The sequence below is a fragment of the Fusarium musae genome, chromosome 8 (genome assembly GCF_019915245.1).
Source record: "Fusarium musae strain F31 chromosome 8, whole genome shotgun sequence".
Lineage (NCBI taxonomy): Eukaryota > Fungi > Ascomycota > Sordariomycetes > Hypocreales > Nectriaceae > Fusarium > Fusarium musae.
The window spans coordinates 2,498,612-2,515,742 of NC_058394.1; the positions used below are offsets into that span (position 1 = coordinate 2,498,612).

Sequence of the window (17,131 nt, forward strand, 5' to 3'; positions counted from 1 at the left end):
CATGTCCCCTTCACTACCACTTCACAACTGCTTCAGCACTCTCCTCGCAGCAGCAATGGATTTGGATGATATCGTTAAGGAGGTTGATGGCAAACTTGTTACCAAAATCGATGTTCATATATCAACCCCCCTCACAACAGCTCAAAGCCAATGACCAAGCAGATCGATCCCCCAATAGGCTGGACAAATGATTTCGCAGCTGTCAATGGCTTTGATTGGGCAGATGAGGGCTGTATTGCTGAGATTATTGATGGGATTGGCCTCAAAGGCAAGCCAAAGCCTCTCTTTGGTAACGAGGGCGAACAAAAGGATGTTATCTTTCAAGCTGGAGAGAAACTTTACGTCTACCAACCCGACACTGAGGACGTCTTTCGTCTCCAGGACTACACGGATATAGGATCGCTCGTGTCGGCTATAAATGATTTGGGGTATGGTGAATTGAGAATTATTGATCCTACATACCCTTAGGCGAGCATAGGCTCAAAGACTTGCATGGAAAGTCATAAGACACTTCTCATTTTTGCGCTTTGCCTTCAGGTTTGTTGAATTCAATCGCGAAAGATCTATATAGCTTGTCCTTTTTTGAGACCTGTGCCTAAGCCCGGATGCACCATTCAGTACGATCACTGTCAGCAAGCCAGCCACCAGATTGTAGATTAGTCTCTCCTTCTTGTCCTGATATCTTGAGTCTTAGTCTCATTAATCTGATGTTGCTTCACGTGCATAGGCATCGCCCAATGTCCAGGAGCCAGTGCACAATGTATCGAAGATTACGCCATTGGCGCTCCACGTTAGGTAGGTAATAGGTATGATGGTATTTCTTACAATTATACTAAAGTTCTTCTCCTCAGCTCTTATCTATCCTAGGCGCAAATAGCATCCACAGCTTGGTTGATCCAAAACTGGTTCGTAGGGTTAGGGTCGTCCATGGTCTTTTGAGCAATATCCTTGAGGTCTCTCATCCTCAAATACTCATCAAGACCAATCTCCTCCTTCAAGAATGGGTTAAAACGAATATACTTAGTATCCTTGTGTTCCTCTCGCTCATTCAGATGCGTCATGTGTCGTGAAAAGTCCTTGCCCTTGGCGTTGGTGTTGGTAGCAAAGTCCATGACCTTGGACGCGACGCCAACAACCTTGATCCAAGACTGCTTTGCCTTTCCTGGGCTGACGTAGCCAGTGCCAAGACTGATAACGCAAGAGATCTGGGGTGAAGGATCCTTGGGATCAACGAGCTCAAAGCGGGTGTACCAGAGCTGGTCAATGGGGTTGTTGTTCAGAAGGCCACCGTCCCAGAACACCAGTTCAGGCTTGTCTTCGGGAAACTTCACCTCAGGGAAGAAAGTTGGAGCAGCGGATGTTGCGCGTGCGGCGATGCTGATGGTGAGCTTGTCGCCGTGCTTGAGAAGAGCATCGTTGACTTTGGACTTAGCGTAGATGGTCTTGTCCTTGTAGGTGCGCATCAACATAGACTCAGCTCTGTTCTGGGCAGTAGTGCAGCAGAACCTGTCTGATGTCAGCGACGTATTGAAAATGCGGAGAGGTACTTACATGCGTGCACCACCTTCGTGCTGAAGAGGGGCGTTGCCTTTGAGCTTCTTGTCGTTCTCATCAAGGCCAAACTTCTCAACAACCTCATCAATAGCCTTGCTCATAGACCCAGCATCAAATCTGCTGTCCTGGACCAAAGCCTTGCTGTTGTTGAGGTACGACGACCCAGGGATCCAGCTAATATCCCAGCCGTAGATCTTGGGGCTAAAGATGGTCTTGGCGATTCTGTCATATTCATCAATGGTGTCATCAACGCTCATGCGAAGGCGGAAGAGCATGATGCCCATGATACCGCCTGTGCTGGTACCGCCGGCGAGCTCAAAATAGTCAGCTGGCAGGGGAATTGTCTTGAGGCCTTTCTTCTTTTGGACGCGAACCATGAGCTCTTTGAGGATGACGAGGCCCATGATACCCCGGACGCCACCGCCATCGAGGGAGAGGAGACGGAGTCCCTTGGGATGCTTGGTAGGGGTTGCGTAGACCATTGCGACTTCTGACTGTAAATGAATAAAATGAAAAGAACAGAGCTGGGAGAGATGAACTGCAGCTGGACTGTATAAATACCCAATTCAATTCCAGATTTTCTTCTCTTTTCTCCTCTTATCATCATGCCTCAAAGCAACGTCACCAAGCTGAAACTATTGCTCTCTTCAGGGGGATCTTGTCCCGTTTGGGCTACTTGCCATAGCGGTCCGAGCACTGGAGCCAGCTGAACCGCCTTTAGCTTACCACTAGTCGCTGCGGGATATGGCTAGTTTTAGGCCTCATCCTGGATGACTTTTCCGATAGCGTAAACTTGCAGGATGGGAAACGGCATGTTCGTGTAGCATCAGCATGAGTAAGTTGAAATTGTGGGAAGTTTTTATTAGCGCAGTGAACTATTCAAAGGTGGTGGAGTCATATTAGCGGCAATCAAGAAGAATACGGAGTGCTCTGTACTCCTTGCTGAAAAGCTTAGCGATTGACTTGAGGATGTGCAAGTCAGTTACGGCAGTTCTCACGTTACTTTACATTCCTTTCCAAGCCGATACACTCATCTGATGGCCTGTATAGAAAGCAATACACTGCAAATGTGTAAGTGGTTCGATAAGTGAAAAATCTCTGAATATATCCCCCTCTGCTGCATCATCTTCCATAGTATTGCGTAGCAGTAATTCAATAATTGTGATAAACTGACTAAAATACCTAAAATTAATTTTCTAAACCGCTGTCAAGTCTTGTGAGGGAGGGAAACCGTCACGGACCCTGAAGCCATGTGGACAAGGATAAAGATAAGATAGACGATAAGATGATAACAGATAAGAACAACATTACACTAGCAACGCGTCGCCCTTCTTCCTCACGCGTCTAATTACGAAAAGGAGACACTCAATCCCTCACGGCTACTTGCCCCATTAACAATCATGAAGCCCTCACTGTTAGTCTTCAATCCTCATGGAGACATGCATTTGATTCTTCGGCAATCGAGGGCACAGCGTAATCAAAAAGCTACACATGGCTCGTCTTCCTCCGACGGTGCTAATGAGGAGCCAAGTGGTTATACCACAGCGACAGAGGGTAAGGTCGGGCATGAACAGGGTCCTCCCGTGGAATTCAAGAACATTTCTTCCTCTATCCACACAGTTGAAGATCTGAGAGACATGGGATCGTTGAATGAGCACGGGCAACACATTGAGTTACGCTACCGTGTGTCATCAGCCCACTTAGCGCTTGCCTCTCCAGTTTTCAAGGCGATGGTTGATAAATCATCTGCCACGATTGACTTGAGCAGCCGCAGCAAAAGCGGATTTAGTCAGTATGCTGAAGCGCTGCTCATCTTGCTTGACGTCATCCATGGACACCACAAGAGCGTTCCAAAGGCGATGAGCCTAGAGTTGTTGATTGAGCTATGGAGGCTTATCGATAGCCATCAGTGTCACGAAGCCGTGGAAATGTATGTTGATCATTGGGTTGCCTCTGTTATTGACAAGGATAAGATCAAAGAATCTGGCTTGGAAACAAACATGTCTCGGCTTTATATCAGTTGGGTGTTCGCCAAAGGCGAATACTTTGACTTACTGGTTCACGACATCCTAGCGTCGAGCGTAGGCCCGATACAGACAGATCTGCCATTGCCGGCGAGAATTCTAGGTATTTTGCAATATCAGGGGGCTAACGAAAAACGACTAACACGGTTTCAGAGTCACTAGAGCACAGGAAACAAACTATTATGGATCAAGGCCTGAAGAGGATATATGGGCTACTAGAGTGGCTCTGGACTTGTCGCTGCAGTTCGGAAGACCCTTGTGCCCTGGCGCTAGGAAGACTTATGAAAGGGATGCGCCGCTTTGGTTTGGAGATACCAAGACCAGCTAAACGACCTTTCAACGAAAAGAGCTTCGTACAATTGTGTGATTTCACAAATCGCATCAACTTGAAACCAGATGAACGTTCGCATATGTGCTGTGTTCCAAGATTAAGGAGACAAATGAGCTACTGGAAGAAGGAAATGTCTGAGCAAGATATCTGCGATGGTGTGAGATTCAGGGATTTCAAGGTGGCCCAGTCGACGCAAGGGGGCAACGAACCAAGTCACAAGAGAAAAAGAGAGGCCAGTGTGATCATTACTAACACAAGAGTATGTACTTGAGCCCGGGGGGGGTTGCAATTGAATTTGAGGGGAGCTTTCTTATGAATACTGTACTATAGTTAGAACACGAGGAGGGTCAGATGCGGGAGAGATTACTGAATGCAATTGGGTTGAAGTTTTGCAGAGAAGTGGGCCATTCCAAGGCTTAGAACCAGTCACAGAACTATCCCTGGCTTGTCTTTCATTTCGTAGCATTTTGTTTAGTATATACCTGGTCTTGTCTCGACAATCGACATATTGATGTAAGATTTTGGTTGGGCTCACATGTCACTAATACGACATGACTAGTTAAGATTTCCAAAACATGTGCTTAGTAGTATATATCATATCTATCAACGGCATGGATATAACAGAAGCCTACTCTGTAGTACTATGGTGTCTCACACTTCGGGGTTTGAACCTTAGCTGTCAGACGCGTGACGCGGCAGTGTGTTCTGAGTGATTGATCAGCCTGATACTACAGAGTACCCTAAAGCAAAAAGGCCATGGGGTGGGAGATAAGATAAGACGATAAGCGATAGCGATAACGCCACGATTGAGATGTGGAGAAGCACAGACGCGACGCCTTTGATTCCTCGTCAGTACATTTAATCGAGACCACAGCCACTGGCGGTATCAATAGGAATGAAGCCTTCACTGCTAGTCTTCGCTCCCAAAGGAGACACTGATATAATTCTGAGAAAGCCCAACTTTCGCAGCCACCAGAAATCGTCGCCACAAGCTGCTGATCCGATTGCTGGCGCGGAAGAGAATGACGAGCACGCAGAACAAGAGCTGCAAGACGACCAAAACGAGCCTCAGCTACCCGTGGTAGAGGAGTTCAACGACGTCACAGCTTCGATAGCAAGCCTCAATGATCTGAAAAACCTAAAACCATCCAACGAGGACGGGCAAAATGTCGAACTACGCTATCGCGTTTCATCAGCACACTTGATGCTTGCGTCACCCGTCTTCAGGGTGATGCTCGATGGCCCATTCAAAGAAAGCTCTCGTGACGAGGATGGTCGTTTTGAAGTCAAGACTTCCGAGTGCAGCGCCCAAGCGCTGCTTATCTTACTAGATATTATACATGGGCACCATAGAGATGTCCCAAAGACCATGGAGTTCAGCCTATTGACGGAAATGGCTATACTTGTTGACTATTACGAGTGCCATGAGATCGTGGAGATGTTTGCTGAGAACTGGATCGCCTCTACCATCCAGAAAGAAGAAATAGAAGGATCTGATTACCAGACGAATATATCTCGACTATTCATCAGCTGGGTCTTTGGGAAGATCGAGCTGTTCAACCCTGTTGTCTATTCGATTCTGAAATTGACCGCAGGGCCGATACGAACAGACCTGCCTCTCCCTAGTACCATTTTGGGTAAGTTGTAACAATGGAATGGTCAGGGTCCATAACTGACAGTTGTGCAGACTCACTAGAACGATGTAGACAGACTATGACGCAGAAGTTCCTGGATAGCATTTATGAGCTACTCGATTCGTTCTGGAGCAGTGATGAAGGCTGTGACGCGGAATGTACCGCCATCATGCTAGGGATGCTAATAAAGCAGATGCTTAGGTTCGGTTTGGAGGTCCCGCGCCCCATGAGCGGCCGTCCGGTTCAAGAAAAGAGCCTTTTGCATCTCTACGAGTTCTCGGCTCAACTTAGATCGCCAAGTTGGAGACATATAAGTTCGTCCAACGTACATGGTTGTCAGTTCTCAATTATAACAGAACCATGGCTGGAAACACTGTCCAAGGTCGATATCTGTCATGGTGTCAGATTCGAAGATTTCAAGCTGGGCACTTTCAAGCTGGGCACTTCGGTGCCTAAGGACGTCGCATCAGAGTTCTTAAAGAAGGGCATGAAAAAGCGAAAGCGCAACAACCGTGATCTCTTCCGAGGGTGAAGAAGTGCTTGATTCTTAAATGTTTGAGAGATAAGCGGCACTGCGATACTCTATTACTGATACAAAGAGACCATGTCAAACAGCAACGGCATGATGTCAATTGCGAAACATGGAAAATAAAAGAGAGTGAGGCCTTTTATTGAGATCCGCAGCTGCTTTTCCAATTCTCCTGCTCCGCTCAACCGGGTTGCCCGGTTTCGTTATGAATTAGGAAGGGCATTCGGTCTTGTGTATTGACGATTAGCAGGCTGATGTAAGATGTTGGATCGGCAATGACTCTTCGGTGAGACCAATGCAGGATAAATCCTTCAGACCCACAGCCCGATGAGTATTTAACCCCATGACGAGTTTCAAATCAACAAAATATTACGAATTAGCTATAAAAGTTCAATAATGCCCAAGAACAGACCATCCAAAGAGAAGAGAGACCAAGCGAAAACGGAAGAGAGACGTTTTAGGAGAATAGAAAAGGAAACCAGGGAGAATGACCGCGCGAAAGCAATCGCTGGAGACGACACACTGGACTTTGCTGCAAAGATTGACTGTTTAGCAGAGATAAGAAATTGGTTCTGCGCAGATACCACTATTGTCGATCAGTACATGTCAGATGAGCTTTCAACAGCCTCGGCAGTCGACATTCTGGCAAAGCCAATAGACGAGGCGTACTCAACTGCGAACGCTGGCACAGAATATTTTCGACAAGAGAGGGTCGCTCGAATACAGCGAAAGTATCATAGTCCCGAGAACGCACTCCAGCTTTGGGGACATGAGCAAGATTGGCCTGAACCAGACAATGAGCGAGATCACTCCGAGAACGCTGAGATGCTACTTTGGAACCTTTGGTATGCTATTCTTCACACAGCAAAGAAGATTCACTTCAGCGACGAGGCTCGACAGCGCAAACTAGTTGATCTAGTCAGAGCATTCAAAGCCCGGCCAAATCCGCCAGAACCAGTACCAATGACGATTCCGCTCAAAAGGAATTGGGTCTGGGAACTAGGCACCGTTTGGAGCGATCTGATCATTCTGGGCGCCTCAATCGCCGAAATGAGGAATGACTCCTGTGGATGCGGAGCTGGTTGGACATGGCCAGAGCAACAAGCAGAGCAGAACCTGAACGCGTTCTACGCTCGACTGACGGCTAGCGTGGTAGCAAACATACACGTCCAAGGAGAAATATGTGCCGTTGACGCGTTAGAAAGAGTCTCGACGCCATGGTATCGCCGTGTATCACCACCGCCAGATCATGAGATTCTCAGTCACTATGTCACTTGCGCTGCGCTATGGACTATCATCGCTGGCAAGGCGGTTTATGCTAGGTATCCGCATACGAGAGATGAGAGGGATATTATGGTGGTAAATAGGATATTGGAGTTGAAAGGCAATGAGCTCCCGTGGAATAGATCACGGAAGAGGTACAAGGGTCGGGCGAGATGGGAGACTGCACGAAGGGAATTTGCACGGAGGAGATTTGAGGCCGAGTCTCAGAATAAGGAGTTGTCACTTGATGTTCGGGAATTGGCTGGGCGAGCTGCAAAAGCAATGGATGGCATTGTTTGGCAGACGTAGGAAGACAAATGCCTGGACTCGTAAATGAGGAACCAATATGCGTTATCACCGTCTCAAAGTGGGGTTCTAAGACATTGCGTTGAGAACATAACCATGATGCGGGGTACCACAGAACAAGACAACAAGATCAATAATAACAGCAGAACAATGCACGAAGATGCATATTCACATGAGACAAATACATTTGAGGCCCCAAAGAACTGTAGGCATTTACATACATGATTTGCCGTATTCAGTGGGTCACGCGGCAACAGGGTCCCTCCCCCGATGCTCAATCAGGTTACGCCACTAACAAGTCTCAGCTGAAGCATCAATAGTGCGAGCTCACCTTTCCCCATTCAAGAATTGGCACATACGAGACTGCATATATTTGTTCCGTGCATGAAACTATAGACTTTAAACATTCACCATGATGGCTATGTTTTCATATGCATCACTCGTCACTGTTCTAGACTGGGCGATGGAGGGGATGGTTGCGATACCCCTCAATGTGTAGAGAATCGATAGGCTTGGTATACGAAGCGTTGGACTTTCGGCTACCGCCACGTTCAGCAACCCTCATGGCACTGATGAGACGGATATCTGGTGGCAAGTGCGATATAAGAATAGTGCCTCTTCCTACTTCTCAAGGCTGTTCCCGAGATCCCCATACTGTTCGATATCCTCATCACTACCTCAACATAAAAGAAAATGGTTTCCGACGAGCAGATCGAGCATGAGCGTCGCCAACACGCCCGCATCGGGTCATACTTCCTCGGTCCCCGCGCCGAGAACTTTGATCTCCTCAGTGAATTCATCACTCATGTCTTGAACGAACAAAAAAACACGCGAGAGAACCTCTACAAAGATGATCCAGCTTTCATTACCCAAGACATGATCAAGACTGAGGAGTTCCAAGGTAGCATTGCTCAGCTCCGTGAAGATGTCAAGGACATCTCCAAGAAGTTGTCCACCAACTCGATTCCTTTCTGGTCGCCGCGGTATAATGCTCATATGAACATGGATACCGCTATGCCTAGTATCATTGGATGTAAGTACAGTTGATGCGCGGATAAACGTTGCTGATGGGATGGTGTAGATATGGCGGCTATGATGTATAACCCCAACAACGTTGCGACAGAAGCTAGTCCCTATACTACTGGCGTAGAGCGTGATGTCGGCAAGGACCTTTGCCGCATGTTAGGCTACGGCTACGGTGTCGGTGGTGAAGACTCAGATGTTGTACCATGGGGTCATATTACATGCGTTAGTAAACTCTTCATGTGCCGTGACGATGTCTAACAACATTACAGGATGGCTCGGTCGCCAATCTTGAAGCCATCTGGGCAAGTACGTCTATCATTCTACCTCTAATCGCTATACTTCTCTGACTCATGACCTAGTTCGAAACCTCAAGTTTTACCCACTATCTCTCAAGCTCGCCATGGCCGAAGGCGCACCTCTCAACTTCCTCACTACAATTGAGCCGCCCTTCAAGGTCACTACCTGCAAAGGCGAAGAAAAGCCCTTCACCGAGTTGTCCACCTGGGAGCTTCTCAACCTGAAGCCAACTGCCATTCTCCAGATCCCCACTCGCTTGACGAGCGAATATGCCATCTCCGCCACTTTCCTGCAGACTGCTCTGCACGATTATCTGATTCAGACGGTCGGAAAAGAATATGTCGACCAAAAGTTTGGTATCACCAAGCCTGCCAAGTTCTTTGTTAGTGCTACGAAGCATTACTCTTGGCCCAAGGGTGGAGGTAAGCAAAACTGTCGCACGGGTTACAACAGACTTGCTAACAACACGCAGCTATCTCTGGTCTTGGCTCCGACAACTTTGTCGATATTGCCGTTGACGAAGAAGCACGCATGGACATTTCCAGCCTCCGCGCCCATCTCGAGTCCTGCATCCAAGGTGACGATGAATCTCAGTACACACCCGTCTTTGGCGGTATTGTCATCATTGGATCAACTGAACATGGTGCGTGTGATCCGCTTCGTCAAGTCGTTGAGCTTCGCGAAGAATTCCAAGCTCGTGGTTTGTCATTCGCCATTCATTGCGATGCTGCGTGGGGAGGCTACTTCGCTTCCATGATTGAGCGTAGGATGTTCGCTCCCATTCCTGGTGGAGACTTGCCGTTTGTTCCCAAGTTGGCTATCCAGCCCTATACGAGAGAGCAGCTTGAATGTCTGCCTTTTGCTGATAGCATCACCATTGATCCTCACAAGTGAGTACCAAAGGTCGAGAATGACTCTGGTTTACTAATCGTTTACAGGTCCGGCTATATCAACTATCCCGCCGGTGGCCTCTGTTACCGTGATCAGCGCATGCGCTACCTCATCACCTGGACCAGCCCAATTGTCTACCATCAGGGAGACGAAACGGGAAGCATGGGAGTCTATGGTGTTGAGGGAAGCAAGCCTGGAGCTGCAGCCGTAGCAACATGGCTGACTCACAAGACCCTCGGGCTTGAAGTTGACGGATATGGTAGACTCCTCGGAGAAGCCATCTTCACCTGTACCAAGGTTTGTGCCACCAAAGGTTCTAAAAAGGCATGCACTAATTGCGGCAGCTCTACTGCCACTGGGCCACTTTGACCAAGCCTGAAGACGACCTGATCGTTGTACCCCTCATCAGACTGCCAATCGAGCGCAATGGCGGCTCAGCTGAGGACGTTGCGAAAGAAAAGGAACGTATCCGTTCCAAGATTCTTGGAGTCAGTAACGAGGATCTGTTCAAGGATGAAGAGACTTGGGAGCTTCTTGAGACACTTGGTGGTGATTTGATGATCAACGCTTTCGCTTGCAACTTCCGGATCAATGGCAAGCCCAACACCAATATCGTAAGTCAGTACACTCTCATCTTGGCGTTTATGCTTACAAAATGCAGGTAGAAGCCAATTATCTCAATGAGCGCATCTTCCAGCGTCTGTCCTACACCATCGAAGATGACAAGACTCCGATCTCTGACCGTCCCTTGTTCCTCACCTCGTCATCATTCGGCGAGAAGGCTTATGGAAAGTGTTTGACTAACTTCAAACGACGTCTTGAGCTCTCAAACGAGGCGTATCCTGCGCACGGAGATCTGAAATTCTTAGTCAATGTTACGATGAGTCCTTGGCCTACGGACTCACCATTCCTTGAGAGCTTGGTTACTTCGTTTAGAAAGATCGCAGAGGAAGAGGTGCAGGTAAGTTTTCCCGATTGAGCCTTGCATAGCTTATACTAACAGTAGTAGCACGTACTTACTCGCAACACCGAGAATCCAGATATCCACGGCTTCGTGGTTCAAGGTCACGAAAAGATCTACCTCGTCCACATTCCCATGTTCAACATGGCCGCTCACCGTTGGCAAGTCATCATCACCGCCGAGCTCCCTAGCGACGTCAAGGAACTCTACCAGAAGCTTCGTAAAGAGAATCCAGACAAGTTCTACACCATTGCCAACGTGGAGCCTGAGAAACTCGGTAATCTTCTTGAGTCAACCGGTGATGTTGAGTTCCGCCTGGACGACGGCATTCCAGAAGGTGACGCTGAACCTCTGGCCAAGTTCAAGCTTTCCAACATTGACGTTGTCATCAAGCGATCCATGTCGCATGATGACTTGGACAAAGAATACCCTGATAGAATGCCCTTCTATCTTTATGGAAGCAATGCCGAGGCTAATATTGACCATGTGCTGAGGACTTCGCCCAATGCTCAACTCAGTGGAGATCGCGTCAAGCTCAATCTCAACCCGGCATTAAGCGATGAGCAGCTTGGCAAGGGTGTAGTGGCTGTACTAGAAGACGTCTATGAGAACGCAATTCAGCCGCTGTAAGTTTTCTTTCTTCCAACATCGGAGTTGTTTAAGCTGACATTTTGCAGACCCCAAGAGAAGAATGAGGCGGAAAAGTTGGTGGTCAAAACTGATGCGTCTGGACTGTCGCTTGTTGCCGATCACAAGCACAAGGTCTCGGTGTACAGTAACTACGATGAGTTCCTTGGCGGGTCCAAGCCGATTGCAAGTGGTGACTTGAGTCTCACATCCAAGATCTTTGCTGATTGGGAATTGGTCAATATGGATTAAACGTCACTAGGGAATCAATGCAACTCATGAGAAATCCGTATTAAATCCAAATCGTGACTGCCCTAAATAAACTACCGAGCAATGCATCAATAGCTGAACGAATGTTGATCTTTTACTTCTTCACAGAGTCAGAACCCATCTCATAGACCGGCTCCTGCTCACGCGCCTCAGGACCAGCCATCTCATAAGCAGGCGCAGGTGTGTGAAACGCTGGCGGAGGCGATGGTTGTTGATGCCATCCCCCGGGTGAAGCTGGTCCGACGCTTGACATAGGTCCACTCATCATCGATATACGAGCATCCGACGGGGCAGGAGATGCAGCCATGCTATGGTCAGGATAAGGCTGTGCAGCTGGTTGGTAGTGCTGTTGCTGAGGGTATGGGTTCTGGTTTATGGGGGCGGGAGGAGGAGCTTGTTGCTGAGCCATGACTGGTTGAGCTGGTGCTGGGGCGGGTTCAGCCTTTTTGCGTCTGCGCAGCAGGCAGACGGCACCAAGACCAATGAGGCCGATGAGAGCGACACCACCGACCACACCGCCAACAATAGCACCGACAGGTGTTGACTTCTTTGTAGGCTCAGGAGCTTCAGAAGTAGTTGTTGTCTCGGTTTGTGTGTCCGTCGAGCTTGGTTGGTCGGCAGAGCCTCTATCAGTGTTGGTAGACGATAGTGATTCTGATGCGATACCATCGCTGAGAGTTGTAGTGACGAAGTTGGCGTTCTTCTGGCCTTGGTATGTGAACTTGACGGATTGGACATCCTCGACAGATGTAGATGCGCATCGGTAGTCGAAGATACCACTTGGGTAGGCATACGTACGGCAGAAAGGCGTGTCGGAGTTGGTACTAAAAGCACCGTCAGCATTGAGATTTGAGGCCGCGACAGGGAGAACTCACCATAACAGATTGAAGGTGTTGCTCTGACAAACGTCATTGCATTGCTTTGGATCAACAGCCTTACTCGACTCAACACAAGAGACGTAAATCTCAGACGCACAAGCGACGAGACCAATACCACTCGAAGCTGCCCATGAACACAAGCGATCGTTCTCACAGGTGACTGCAGCTCCAGGTTGACCAGACAAATAACCGCATGTCTTATCGGGGGCGATAGTAACTTTCAAGGGCTCACTAGATGAATCTGCTTGTCGGATTCGTAGACCATCACCGCCAACAAGCAGCTTCAATTCATCAAGGATACCAATTGGGGACGCTGTTATGGTCGGAGCTGGGATGTCGCGTGCATGATTCCTCTGTGCAGCGCGAGCAACGTCCGCTGCGTTGGCTGCCTGGAGCATAGCTCCAAGCAGAAGAGCCTGTGAAGTCGACCTCATAGTGAAACTGCAGGCCAAAATTGGTGCCAAGAATGGTAAAATAAAAGAGATGCCCGAGGAAACAACCGACAAGCGACGCGATTGCAGGAAACAATTATTATGAAGAGCGAGAATGCGGCTCAGCTGATCTCCCCCTGGGCAGATCAAAAACGCCACTGGAGGGCCAGAACCAATATTGTATGACAGGGCTTGCAGAAGCTGAAGCCAACATACCAAGGGTCACCTCAGCCGCACCTCGAATGGGTGATTGTTAGCAATCTCCGCCTCGGAACGGAGCTAATTACGCTGAGAGGGGAGAATTAGACGAGGGCTTGAGGTCCAAAAATAGGGAAAGTCGCGATTGTCGGGGGATACTCTGAGATTTGTTCCGTCGACGAGGGAAATGCAGGGACCATCATGCTGTGGAGGGAAGATCAATTGCTCCAGAATGTTGTTGCTAGGAGATGATAAATATCATTGACCCCGCTATTCAATTGACGAAAAGGCCTTGCTTGTTGCACAATGAGGCACGCGATGACACCACAAAAGCACACGTTGGGCATCTACGAACCGTTACTCAAGCACTGCCCCCTCTACCGTTCCGCATTCGCTTGATCTTTATCGCCAGCCAACAGTAAACCATCCAAAGCCCAGACCGAATAAAGAAAGAAAAACAGCAAAAGAGGCATACCTATGATAACAGTGGCGAGCCATACGGAGTACACCATCCAAAGATCAGCCGTCCCTGGATTATGGTCGCACAGCATCCCCAAAACAGCGCCCCTGCCTCTATACGAGATCCCCTCCGCAGTGTAACCCTTCATCCCGACAGTCCAGCTCAATCGGGCATGACCTCCCAAGACCGCTGTTTGACCAAAAAATAAGCATGAGCCGTTTTCAGTTTGGCGAATATGCTTAAAGTCAGCCCTGTCATGTCTCATTGGCTTGGCGTCGGGAGCTGAAAGATTCGGGCGTTATGATTTGGGACTATTGGTCTTGGCAACAGTCACTGCCCCCGGAGAAAGAGCCTTGTAAGGCTCTCAATGTTCAAAGACAGACGGCAACGTTGCGGTAGATGAGTCTTGGATGAGTGGTTACGGAGAAGCTGGGTGGGGGATTGAGAGGGGAATATGTAGCCGAGAGGTGAGGCGCTGTGAAGTGTGAAGATCTGAGCAGTGGAGGTTTTGTGATCAGATGGTGTAGAGAGCGGTTCTGTGTTGGCGATGGTGGTCTAGATGCGCTCATGGTGATCCTTGCCGCTAAACTGAGGGGTTGAAACGCCACGTCTGGAACACATCACAGGCCAGACAAGATTCAACAAGTGATGCTTGCTGCTTCAACTTCTCGCCCAGCAACATTGATTAAGTTGCTGTTAAAATTAAAAGCATCGCTTTCTGGCTAATGACATAATCTTGTAAAAGGTCAGGACAGCAATGAAAAATTCCTCCAGCCGACCAAGTCACGCAGTTTTAGGTTTGTGCACAACATACATAATTCTTATGCTAACGATTTAGGACTTTATGCACAAGAACTTCTGTCAGCAAATGCTAGCCTGTGATACGTGCAAGAAACGAAATGACATCACTTGTCTCTCTCACCTCTGGTACTGTGAGTCAAGGCATTAACCAACTTTAATAGACGCATCTTCACAATAGCCATACTACTCCCCCATAACATGGCCATCTTATCCGACTTGCCCGACGAGACCCTCCACCGAATTCTCGAATTCGTCACAACTGATCGCCCCTCTCTTGAAACCGCCAGCCTCGTAAATAGCCGCTTCAACAAAATCGTCTTTCCTCTCCTCGTGCGCCAATGGAGCAATAGCCAAGAATGTCTTGAGCCTTCGATAGAGAGACTTGCGCTTCATCTTCTTCGAAACCCTGATCTTCGACGGCACGTTGAAAGGCTTGACTTTGGATATATTCGGCCTTTGCACGACCATGATCCTGATTCAGTTGACTTGAGCACTGAGAGTCTAGCTGCTCTTGCAGACGCTGCTGAGGAGCATCTGGAGGTATCCAAGTTTCTCTCAACTCACGTGTGCCATCGTATACGCCTAGGGTGCGAGGATGCGATCGCCGTTTTGATCTTGGCCTGGTGTACGAGGTTAACCCATCTGAACCTCACAATACCTTCTTTTTATCCTGAATCTCGCCAACATTTTATGCCTCTGCTTTACGTAAAGGAGGCTATTTCTCGACATCTTGATGAACCGGCTGGAATAGCATCGCAGTTGCCTTTGTGTCTGGTCAGTCATGTCACCTTGCAACCCTGGAACAGCGAGGAAGTTTTCGACATGGCATATGCTAGATCGTTTCTGCACCTTCCTTGTATTCAGACGTTTTGTGTCTATGGCTTAATGGATGATCTGGAAAGCGAGTTGGACGACGGGGACAATGAACTTCCTCTAACATCCCGTGATGATTACGAGCTGCCTCTCCCAGTTTCGACATCACCAATCACGGAGTTGACCATTGTGGGGTGTTTACGATTTGGAGTCCCAGAGTTCATCACGGCATGTCGGGCCCTCACAAAGCTCAACGTTCGAGTCGACCATGGGCTGGACATGTATGGCTTTCCAGACCAGAAAGAGCTAGCGGAGGCTATTTTGAAACACAAAGACTCTCTGGAGGACGTGGACCTCGACATTAGTATGCCAAGGTTTCCTAACCAAGACCCTGTGTTGGAGGAAGCTTATTCACACATGTCACGGATCTGGACTCTTGCGGTTCATATCATCGACGTCTTCGAAGGTGCCGTTGAGGGCTGTACCAAGATCGTCCTTGATCGAATACCTCAAGGTATCCAAGTTCTCAGGCCTCGTGCTCCAAGGTTCATCGAGGGCTGGGTCAGTAGTAGCAATGACCCGTTCCTTGAGCCATACCTGGAAGGTATTATAGAACTACTTGAAGAAACCGGACCACAGGGGCGGCTTAGCAAGTTGAGAGTCCTGGATCTCTCGGAAGCATTTGTGGATGATCCGATTATGTTTGATATCAAGAGGATTAAGCAGTTGGCCACGTCCAGAGGGGTCAAGCTTTTGTTGCATGACTGAACAACAGTCAATACTCCGGAGAAGTATACAAGTGGCTTGAGATGATGATGAACACCCAAACTCTTATATCATCCATTTGCCTCTGTCACTTTTGCTCATAGTTCTCGGGGAAATGCCAGTTTGCAGGTTCGTCCTTTTCCATGTGATGTTATCCTCATTGCCGAAAGCCTGTTCATGCAAGGGAGTACTCACTGCGCTGGACGCGCGTCTTGGCTGCAGCTGTAAGTAGCCCTGGTGTTCTCATGCGTCTGATATTGGTGCCACGTAGAGTGCAGGGACCCACAGGTTTGGAAACGTCGCCCAATAGTAGTACCCCAAGAGTCAGAAGGGATGCAACTCAGCACTGGACCATCTCTACACGACCTTTGGGGTCAGGTCGCCCATGTACAGGATTTGTTCGTTTCCTCGATCTCTGCGAACTGATTAAATTTGGTTCACCCTACCTCTGTGCTGTTATACAAATTCCCGTGGCTTGAGCTCATAACTGACATTCCATCTCGCTGTTGCGCCCACAATAGAAGTATTTCATCTCCCGTAACCCATCTACCTGCAGGTAAGGTTATCGTGGCAGAAAGCCAGGTCAAGATGTCATACAGCAGTCTCTGCAACGTCTAAAGGGACGTGGACTTCTATTGGCATCTTCACAGGCCGCGATTACGGCAATTACCCCGATGGATTCAACCCCTACCGGGCAGATCTTGATACTGACAAACAAGTCCCGAGAACCTGGAACTGCACCAAAATGCATGCAAAGTGCTGTGCTTTTTGTATGTTGACTTTCCATCTGATACAGACATTCAGGACCATAACACGCACTCCCGACCGTCTACCAGTACTAGACCCTTTTCTAGATGCAGGGGAAGATGAGATGGTGATTACGGCGGTCGAGATAGGAACAGGCATGTTTGACGACAAGTTCACTCAATTTATTGGCTTCCATAACGCTGCATATCGACATCCTAGCCATGCATCACTGATGATTCGTGGTCTTCAGCTGCGTTCTCCGGAGCGCTCTCATACTGCAGCATGGGATCGCGCACGCCAATTCAAGAAACAAGCAGAATTAAGT

At 48.5% G+C, this 17,131-nt stretch overlaps 7 protein-coding genes across 7 annotated transcripts; 5 read left to right on the top strand and 2 right to left on the bottom strand.

The window, feature by feature from the left end:
• Nucleotide 1: 1 nt before the first annotated feature.
• J7337_011068 (uncharacterized protein) lies at nucleotides 2-468 on the top strand (the record flags this gene model as incomplete). Its single annotated transcript, XM_044828619.1, has 2 exons — nucleotides 2-112; nucleotides 148-468. 2 exons carry the CDS (start codon nucleotides 2-4, stop codon nucleotides 466-468), a joined length of 432 nt encoding a protein of 143 aa, XP_044677173.1.
• A 395-nt stretch (nucleotides 469-863) lies between these two features.
• Nucleotides 864-2,036, bottom strand: J7337_011069 (uncharacterized protein; the record flags this gene model as incomplete). The annotated part of the gene is made up of 2 exons (XM_044828620.1): nucleotides 864-1,506; nucleotides 1,552-2,036. The coding sequence occupies 2 exons, from the start codon at nucleotides 2,034-2,036 to the stop codon at nucleotides 864-866; spliced, it is 1,128 nt and encodes a 375-aa protein (XP_044677174.1).
• A 2,768-nt stretch (nucleotides 2,037-4,804) lies between these two features.
• Nucleotides 4,805-6,075, top strand: J7337_011070 (uncharacterized protein; the record flags this gene model as incomplete). The annotated part of the gene is made up of 3 exons (XM_044828621.1): nucleotides 4,805-5,546; nucleotides 5,597-5,857; nucleotides 5,900-6,075. The coding sequence occupies 3 exons, from the start codon at nucleotides 4,805-4,807 to the stop codon at nucleotides 6,073-6,075; spliced, it is 1,179 nt and encodes a 392-aa protein (XP_044677175.1).
• Nucleotides 6,076-6,468: 393 nt separating this feature from the next.
• On the top strand, nucleotides 6,469-7,644 carry J7337_011071 (uncharacterized protein; the record flags this gene model as incomplete). Its single annotated transcript, XM_044828622.1, has 1 exon — nucleotides 6,469-7,644. The coding sequence occupies one exon, from the start codon at nucleotides 6,469-6,471 to the stop codon at nucleotides 7,642-7,644; it is 1,176 nt and encodes a 391-aa protein (XP_044677176.1).
• Nucleotides 7,645-8,334: 690 nt separating this feature from the next.
• Nucleotides 8,335-11,695, top strand: J7337_011072 (uncharacterized protein; the record flags this gene model as incomplete). Its single annotated transcript, XM_044828623.1, has 10 exons — nucleotides 8,335-8,674; nucleotides 8,723-8,889; nucleotides 8,937-8,973; nucleotides 9,027-9,386; nucleotides 9,437-9,854; nucleotides 9,903-10,152; nucleotides 10,200-10,469; nucleotides 10,517-10,816; nucleotides 10,865-11,442; nucleotides 11,494-11,695. The coding sequence occupies 10 exons, from the start codon at nucleotides 8,335-8,337 to the stop codon at nucleotides 11,693-11,695; spliced, it is 2,922 nt and encodes a 973-aa protein (XP_044677177.1).
• Nucleotides 11,696-11,807: 112 nt separating this feature from the next.
• Nucleotides 11,808-13,025, bottom strand: J7337_011073 (uncharacterized protein; the record flags this gene model as incomplete). Its single annotated transcript, XM_044828624.1, has 2 exons — nucleotides 11,808-12,537; nucleotides 12,589-13,025. 2 exons carry the CDS (start codon nucleotides 13,023-13,025, stop codon nucleotides 11,808-11,810), a joined length of 1,167 nt encoding a protein of 388 aa, XP_044677178.1.
• A 1,654-nt stretch (nucleotides 13,026-14,679) lies between these two features.
• J7337_011074 (uncharacterized protein) lies at nucleotides 14,680-16,062 on the top strand (the record flags this gene model as incomplete). Its single annotated transcript, XM_044828625.1, has 1 exon — nucleotides 14,680-16,062. One exon carries the CDS (start codon nucleotides 14,680-14,682, stop codon nucleotides 16,060-16,062), a length of 1,383 nt encoding a protein of 460 aa, XP_044677179.1.
• Between the last annotated feature and the right edge of the window lie 1,069 nt (nucleotides 16,063-17,131).